Source organism: Podarcis raffonei, chromosome Z (genome assembly GCF_027172205.1).
Source record: "Podarcis raffonei isolate rPodRaf1 chromosome Z, rPodRaf1.pri, whole genome shotgun sequence".
Classification (NCBI taxonomy): domain Eukaryota; kingdom Metazoa; phylum Chordata; class Lepidosauria; order Squamata; family Lacertidae; genus Podarcis; species Podarcis raffonei.
In genome coordinates this window covers 28,549,902-28,558,459 of record NC_070621.1, presented here as the reverse complement: position 1 = coordinate 28,558,459, position 8,558 = coordinate 28,549,902, and the positions used below count along the sequence as shown (strand labels likewise).

The following is an 8,558-nucleotide window of genomic DNA, read 5'->3' as shown; positions in this document are numbered from 1 at the left end:
TCTTGCAAGCAAAGTACTTACTAGCGTATTTCAAAATTATTTTACAGGAAAGAACTGGTTTCCACACCTTCAACAGAAGTCTTGCCACTCCTGCTTAAGTTCCTTTGCTGCCAAGCCTGGTTATGGTTCAGAAACTTGCACACAGCTTTTCTGTACTTTTGTGACATGATGTTGTAAAGGATTGGATTCACAGAGGCTCCAAAGTAAAACAGCAGCATTGAGATGAGGTTGAAGTACTGGCTTATCTCATAGAGGACTGTGCTTCCCTGGGCGAAGAGGATTCGGCCGACGTGTAAGGGAAGCCAGCAGAGCACAAAGGCCACGACCACGACTGCTACATGAGGGTGAGAATATATTTCCGCAGGTCAATCCCAGGCACTAAGTCCTTCCCTCTCTTTAAAATAGCCCAAAGCTTTCTGGGGCAGACCTCCCTGAAGAGCCACATGCTAGTGGTGAGCGGTGCCAGAATTAGTGGGTGCAGCAAAGAATTTACTCCACCTTTGTCTACTAGGCTAGTTTCTATACACAACTCCCCTTTGTATCCTCTACCCTGCAAAGCAAGAGGAATTATCAGTGTCCAAGGGCGCATTCCAGCCAGTGATAAACACTAGGGAAGTTGCTTAAGGAGATAGACGGTCAGATAGAGATGCTTTGATGCCCTGGGCTTAATGTTCTCCAGCCCTGCTTTCAAAGTAGATTTTACCATCTTTGAACAAGTGGGCCTTTTAATCAATGTGCTTGGTGGTACATAAAGACTGCTTTTCAACTATGGAGGTCAAATGTTTTTGTGGTGTTTTTTTTTTAAATATCCATTCTAAAACCAACAATCCAGATCAACAAACTAAAACATAGCAGTGGGAGAATTAAAGCATATGCAAAGGCTAGCTGGAAGGAATGAACCCTGACAGGTCTCCATGGAAGACACTGGGAAAGTAGGAGACCGTTGAAATGTCATATCTAGGAGCTGTTCAAAACTTATGGGGGAGGCTATTTCCCCCTGACAATTTGTACTTCAGCTAGGGTTGCCAGGCCAAGAGCATCCCAGCTCCTGAAATTTCATGGCCCAAACCAGGTGATGTCATGGGATGGACCTTGGAGACAGAGGTTAATTGGGAGGGTTGACTGGGACACCCCTATGCCCACCCTCAGCAATAATTTGCTGCCAGCTCTCGTCAGGCTGAAATTTGCAAGCTGCATGCGGTTTTCTTAGCAACAACAAAAATTAAAGGCAGTCTTGCCTACCTGGAAACCAGGAAGTGCTCCAGATGTTGTTGGTCCCCACTTTCCATCAGCTCCAATCAACAACACTTGGAGGACCACAGGTTACCTAGTACTGGTTCAACCTTTTTAGATCAGGGATGGAGAACCTGTGGTCCTCCATACGTTGTTGAGCTACAGTACCTATCATTCCTGACCATTGGCTGTGCTGACCTGGGGTTAATAGGAGCTGTAACCCTACAACATCTAGAGGGCCACAGGTTCCTCATCGCTGGTCTAAAAGGACCATCCCCACCCTGTTCAAACAAGCCAAATTCCCAGTATCTGGCAAGTACAAGTGCCAATACAAGTCACATCCATTTATTGTGATTCTTCTCCCAAAGAATCCTAGGAGCTATAGTTTACTCCTCACAGAGCTACAATTCCAAACACCATTAATAAACTACTGTTCCCAGAATTCTTCGGTGGAAGCTATGTGCTTTAAATGTATGGTGTGGATGCAGCCACATGTTGAGAACTGTCTTGTCTGATCACATTACGGAATAAACACATTACTCTGAAGGCTGTTCCCTGTGTTTCTTTAACTTTGCTTTCTATGTCTCTCCTTCCACTCTGACGCATTTGAGTCATGCTCTTTATAGCGGAATGCTACTTACCTAGCATTTTCACAGTTTGTTGGTGGTGCCTCTCCCTCGTTGCAGCATGGTGCCCCTCCAGGTTCTGTGCAGTTCTCCAGAGCTTTCGACAGATCAGCCCATAGAGGAGAACTAAGCAAACGACAGGTAGGAAAAAATACAGGGTGGAGAGCCATGCCATTGTTTCTAGAAGTCCTGAACGGGCTGCTTGCTCGATGTATTTGCATTCATTGGTTTCCTCTGGGAGGCTTCCGTTGCGGTGTTCTACGCCGAAGAGAAACAGGATTGGGATGGCAGTCACAGCAGAGCAAACCCATATCAGGAGAATAATGACTTTGACCCGCCTTTTAGTGATGGTTGCTTTGGCTTTCAAAGGGAAGCAGATTGCAAAATATCTCTCGACACTCAAGGTGGTTATGTGGAGTATGGTGCAGTAAGTGCAGGTTTCGTTGAGGTAGACATTAAACTTACAGAGGAAATTGCCAAAGATGTATGGCTTATACTTCCAGATTCTATACAAATCAGAAGGCAAGCCAAGGAAGATCAGACTGTCAGACAACGCCATGCTGGATAAATACATATTAACCGTTGTCTGCATTTCCTTGTATCGCTTAAAAATTAATATAATGGTCATGTTCCCAGTGACGCCCAAGAAGAACAAGAGGATGCAAATAATTGTCACTGGCACTAAGACAGGCATGTCAAACAAGGAAGAAGGGTCTTCATAATACTCTGTATTATTTCCAATGGAACCATTCAATGAAAAAAAATCCATTTCTGATTAATGTTGATCCCTACTTGCCTAGGGACTTGCTCACCCTCCTCCGTCAGTGCTCTTTGCTTCAAAGTGAAGTTTCCAAATGTGTTGAGAATTCCCCCATCAACAAGTTCAATCTCATTTCCGTCCAGGACTGCGGGCTGCTTATATAGACCAACAGCCTACAGAACTTGAAGAGGCAGGTGTCCAGTGTTAATCAGCCTCTGAAGCTAGAAATAGTGTTGGGATTTTAGAAGAGATATCTGCCAGAAGCAAGAGAAGAAAAAGAAATTCAGCGTATACAGTTGAGATGTAGTTGAATTAAACAGCCCATGAAGGTCAGTTGTATGGAGGCCACCATGCACATACATCTCCATCCAGAACTTTGCTGCTGAAATTATTTACCTCTTTTTTCTCTCTAACCATGTGACACTCTTCCTTAAATCCCTTCACTGGCTTCCCATCTGCTCCCAGATATTGTTTCTCACCTTCAAAGCCCTATGTAGTTCATTCACCCCTCCTGCTCTGTGAAATGACTCTGCCCGTTTTCTCTTGCTGCCTCTTACACCTGGAACTGCTTTCTGGAATGCCTTCATGCAAAATGCCTCCTGTATTTCCCTGGGCTTCACCTCACATTAGTTGTATCCAGCATGGCCAATGTGGTGTAGTGGTTAAGAGCGGTAGTCACGTAATCTGGGGAACCGGGTTCGCGTCTCCGCTCCTCCACATGCAGCTGCTGGGTGACCTTGGGCCAGTCACACTTCTCAGAAGTCTCTCAGCCCCACTCACCTCACAGAGTGTTTGTTGTGGGGGAGGAAGGGAAAGGAGATTGTTAGCCGCTTTGAGACTCCTGAAGGGGAGTGAAAGGCGGGATATCAAATCCAAACTCTTCTTCTTCTTCTTCTTGATCGATCAGAAGAGCTGGTAAGAGTTCATACTCCAACAGCCTCTGAAGGACCACGGGTTCTCCATGCCTGCTGTTTGTTTTCCTGAGCTCCTTGGAGGAAGGAACAGGATTGTTTTTAAAATGTAAGGAGCAACAATAAAAACAGCATCAAAACTATTAACAACATATTCACAGCTTGAACAAATCACTAGAAAGGCAAACATGCACTGCTGCTGGAATGAACAAGCAAAGCCAACAGAGTTGAGAAACATACCTTCCCCTTCTGCAAAATGTTTGCCAGGCTCTTTCATAAATTCAGTGTCTGCAGCTCTTGCTTCCCCACTGCACATCACCAAAGCTTCTGCTACATTTACATTATCTGCAGCTTGGGAATAGTTGTTTGTTTTTAAAGTCATCAGCAGCAAGGAGCAAAGGCCACCTCCCTTTGCCTGGTTGGGGCAGCAGCCATGCATAAAACCCTGATTAAGTGCTACGTCTCTCGTCTCTCGGGAATCAGTTGGGAAAGTTTGATCTTTTGAGTGCTTTCCTCTCCCACCCTTCACCCACCTGCCCTCCCCCTGTGGAGCATGGCAAACAAGGCAACATTTTGAAGCCATCCATCAACATCCTCTGCCATTTAAACAAGGGAACATTAAACAGCTGGGCCTACCTCTCCGTTTCTCCTTAATGTATCATCTAAAGTGGAACACATTCACCATTACCTGGAAGGACCAGACAGCAGTTTGATACTGCAAATCCAATTAGAATGCCCCAATCAATTATTTTTTCCAGGTTTGGCTTCAGCAAGCAAGGACAGCAAACTAGGAGAGAGGCTCTTCTTTCCTGATGGACTGAGGATCCTTTGCAACAGATGCCAGTGTGTGGAAAGATTTTGACCAAGTGCATTTTTAATACATTGGTCAAGAGGCCTCTTTCACTTAGCTTTTCATTTATTTGATCATTAACCAAGCCTGTCTAAACAGCTTTAATGGGCACCCACTCTTTATGCAAAGCCTCATTTGCTACACCTGAAAGGTCAGCTTGACATCACACACATCCTAAAGGCGTTTCGTTCACCTTTCATGCAGAACATCCAAGTTCCACAAGACACGAGGAAACTGGATGGTCTCTGATTTGTTTGTTTACTTATTTGCAAAAAACGTATCTCTATACACCACCAGTAGTAAGGGGGGGGATATATTAGTGATGGACAGAATACAATCAACAATCAAAGTACTGAAAGAAGTACAAAATCCACCACAAATGAGCAGACCAGACTCTTCTTGTGTTGATGCATTAAAGAGTCCTGCTGGATCAAATCAGAGACCCATCTCATCCAGCACTCTGCTCTCACAGTCACCAACCAGATGCCTTCAGGAAGTCCACAAGCAGAAACCAACTGCAACAGCAGTTTTCCCACTTGTGATGATCAGCAATGGTATCCAAAGTAGTCACTGATAGCCTTAGCCTCTATGAATTTCTCCAGACCTCTTTTAAAGCCATCCAAGTTAATGACCACCGCTACATCTCATGGGAACAAATCCCATGTTTTAATGATGTGCTGTGTGAATTCAGAATTGAATCATCCTACACTGAACTTCACTGGGTGGCCTCAAGGTCCAGCATTATGAGACAAGGATAAATTGTCTCCCTAACTTTCTCCAAGGCGTACATAATCTTACACACCTCAAACCATTTCCCCCATGCTAAAGTTACCCCGTCCCCTTGCTCCTTGCCACTGCCCACCCCAATTATGCTTGGCCACCCATCTCTTCACCTTGCAGCTCACCTAAAAAAAACCTTCCTTTTTGACCTCACAATCCTTCCATAGACCTTGTCAAAGAGCCCTCTTAGACCAGAAGGAAGCATGCTTTTTTCTTGCAAGTGGCAGCAGCAGTGGGGAAGAACAAAGGGGAGAGATTCCCGCCCCCTTGTTCTGCTCCTTTCTACTCCAGCAGCAGCAACAGGGGACGTGGGTGGCGCTGTGGGTTAAACCACAGAGCCTAGGACTTGCTGATCAGAAGGTCAGCGGTTCGAATCCCAGCGCCGGGGTGAGCTCCCGTTGCTCGGTCCCTGCTCCTGCCAACCTAGCAGTTCGAAAGCACGTCAAAGTACAAGTAGATAAATAGGTACTGCTCTGGCCAGAAGGTAAACGGTGTTTCCGTGTGCTGCTCTGGTTCGCCAGAAGCGGCTTGCTTAGTCATTCTGGCCACATGACCTGGAAGCTGTACACCTGCTCCCTCGGCCAGTAAAGCGAGATGAGTGCCGCAACCCCAGAGTCGGTCACGACTGGACTTAATGGTCAGGGGTCCCTTTACCTTTACCTTTACACCACCAGCAGCAACAGCCTAATCTTCTTCATCCCCTTTTGGCAATGGTGGTAGCAGAAGCAGCAACAGTGGGACAATGTGGGGAAAGACTTTCTTTCTTTCTATGTCTTCACCTGCTATGTAGCAGTGGAAGGGGGGGGGGATAAAGGAGAGAAATATTTAGACCTTCCCCTTTCCCCAGGGATGGAGGAAGATGGCCAGTGTCTGCGCCAGCCTCTCATCATGCCACATCATCATGTTTCCTGCGTCACCTGTCTGTGACCAAGTGAACTGCAGCATGACAACATTCTTACGTTTCAATGCATATAGGCAGTGCTTTTTTCCCCTAAAAAAATGATTAGGGGTACTCTCATTTTCCTACTCATATTGAGAAACTGCCCCTCAATAAAGCCAAACGTAGATTCACAAAATGTTTAGGGGGATGCATACCCCTGCGTCCCCCCACAAAAAAAGCACTGCATATAGGAGGGAAAAGACCCAAATATTTCAGCCTCTCTACTGAGGAGTTACTCCACACACCTGATTGCTTTGGTTGCCTTTTTCTGAATCTAGCTGGATTACCCTTCAAGGAAAGCTTGAGTGAACCAATGAGTTCTAAGCATGCTCCTGTATGTCAGTACTTGTAGGTACCTGCCTGATGTTCGTTGGGAGCTTAGCCCTAGTCCTAACTGGAGATAACACTAACTTCAGGAGCATGATGTACTACTGTGTCGTTCCCACTTCCCCAAGCATTAGGAAGTTTCCGGGGTAGCTACTGCAGGATTAGTTTTTCTTGAGGTGGGCCTTCTGGAGACCTATGGTATCTTTTGGAATTTGTTAATTTGGAAACATATTGAACGCGAGGGAGAAGGTCGTGTGTGAGAAGAATTAGTTCTTTCCGAAACAGGTGGCATCCACCTCCGCCACCTAACCCAGTAGTTGAGTGGGAGAGCTGAAAATAATGCCAATATATTTCACATCTGGCAACCAATGCACCCCTCTTGTTTCAAATACAGTGTTACCTCACTGTAGTTAAGAACTTAATTTGTTCCAGAGGTCTGTTCTTAGCCTGAGGTACCACTTTAACTTATGGGGCCTCCCGCTGCCACCACGCCGCCACCACATGATTTCTGTTCTCATCCTGAAGCCAAATTCTTAACCCAAGGTACTATTTCTGGGTTGGCGGAGTAACCTGAAGCGTCTGTAACCCGAGGTACCACTGTAGTAGAAAAGTCTAAAAACCCCAGGTGAGAATTTTTCACAGCCCTCTAGTGGCTATGGTGGCTCATAACTCAGGAACTGTATACAGTGGTACCTTAGTTCTCAAGCGCCTTGGTACTCAAACAACTTGGAACCCAAACACTGCAAACCTGGAAGGAAGTGTTCTGGTTTGCAAACTTTTTTCAGAAGCTGAACGTCCTCTGTTTTGAGTGCCACACTTCCATTTTGAGGGCCACACTTCCGTTTTTAGTGTTACGCTGAGGTCTGTCTGTTTTTGCTATTTATTTTACATTTTTGTGGGCACTTTTTGTTTTGTTTTTGTGACTGTGTGGAACCCAGTTCAGCTACTGATTGATTGTGTGACTGCAGTACATTGTTTATTGCTTTCATTTTATGGATCAATGGTCTTGTTAGATAGTAAAATTCGTATTACATTGCTGTTTTAGGGGTTGTTTTTAAAAGTCTAGAACTGATTACGGTAATCCATTTTGCATTGCTTTCTATGGGAAAGTGAACCTTGATTTTGGACTGCTTTGGTTTTGCAACGGACTTCCGGAACGGATTAAGTTTGAGAACCAAGGTACCACTGTACCCAATTCTTTCTTTCTTTTTAAAACATTTTTTATTGAAGATTTCTTGGTTTACAAAAGTATGTGCAATGTCTCTTTTTTCAAGTTACATTTTCTACAGATCAGTTTCACTTGTTGAGACATTAGTGTTACATTAGGAAGAAAGAGGGGAAGAGGTGGAGGGGGCATGGTGAGTGGGGGTCAGGTTGGGTGGCAATGCTTGTTTTGTGTCAGCGTCGCTTGTGTGGGTTCTATTCTAACCAAACTAAGCCTCCCGATGTATATTTTGTTTCAGGAGGCGGCCTTCTCTGTGGTGACACCCTGCCTCTCAATCCCCCCACCCCAATCAGGTCCACTTTCTACAAAGCCGCTGAAGAACACATCTTTTTGCCAGGCCCCATTTACTTTCTTTCTTCTTCTTCTTCTTCTTCTTCTTCTTCTTCTTCTTCTTCTTCTTCTTCTTCAACTCTTTCATCTGGCTGTGCTATTGTGTTTTATTGAATGTGCTTCCCTTTAGTGATTTCATGTGGCTGTTTAAAATATTACATTGTTTTGAAATCTTGTTTTTCTTACTATTAAAATATGAACTCTATTTTTGTATGCTGCCTAGCCTCCAAATCATCGCTAGGCGGTGTACAAAAATAGCATTTTGGCCTGTGATTACCATCTCGTAAACCTTGCAAGCTGCTCCATGAATCTCTCTGTGTTGAAGGGGGAGGGGGGGCACACACTATGTGTTAAATCAGGAGCCAGGACTCTTAGGCCGTCTTGCAAAGTGAAACACACAAAAAACCATTTAACAAATTCAGTCACCTTTTGGCTAAATAAAGTCTGTTAAGTGACTTGGCTAACCTTGCTTTCCTAAATTACCCCTCAATCAGGTTGCTTCTCACTCTTTCCTCTGAAAAGCACATATTCAAATCAGTGTGCATGGTAGCAAGTATGTTGGCACATGCATTATTG

General features: G+C 44.8%; 1 protein-coding gene across 1 annotated transcript in view; it reads right to left on the bottom strand.

Annotated features, from left to right (window-relative positions):
• Positions 1-2,869, bottom strand: part of LOC128406901 (growth hormone secretagogue receptor type 1-like) — a 2,908-nt gene extending 39 nt beyond the window's left edge. Inside the window, exons 1-2 of the mRNA XM_053374758.1 lie at positions 1,875-2,869; positions 1-334 (exon numbers count right to left, since the gene is read on the bottom strand). The exon at positions 1-334 is cut by the window's left edge and continues 39 nt beyond it. Of these exons, the coding sequence (XP_053230733.1) occupies positions 42-334; positions 1,875-2,628 (1,047 nt within the window). The 5' untranslated portion in view covers positions 2,629-2,869 and the 3' untranslated portion in view covers positions 1-41. The remainder of the gene's footprint in view (positions 335-1,874) is intronic.
• Positions 2,870-8,558: the final 5,689 nt, after the last annotated feature.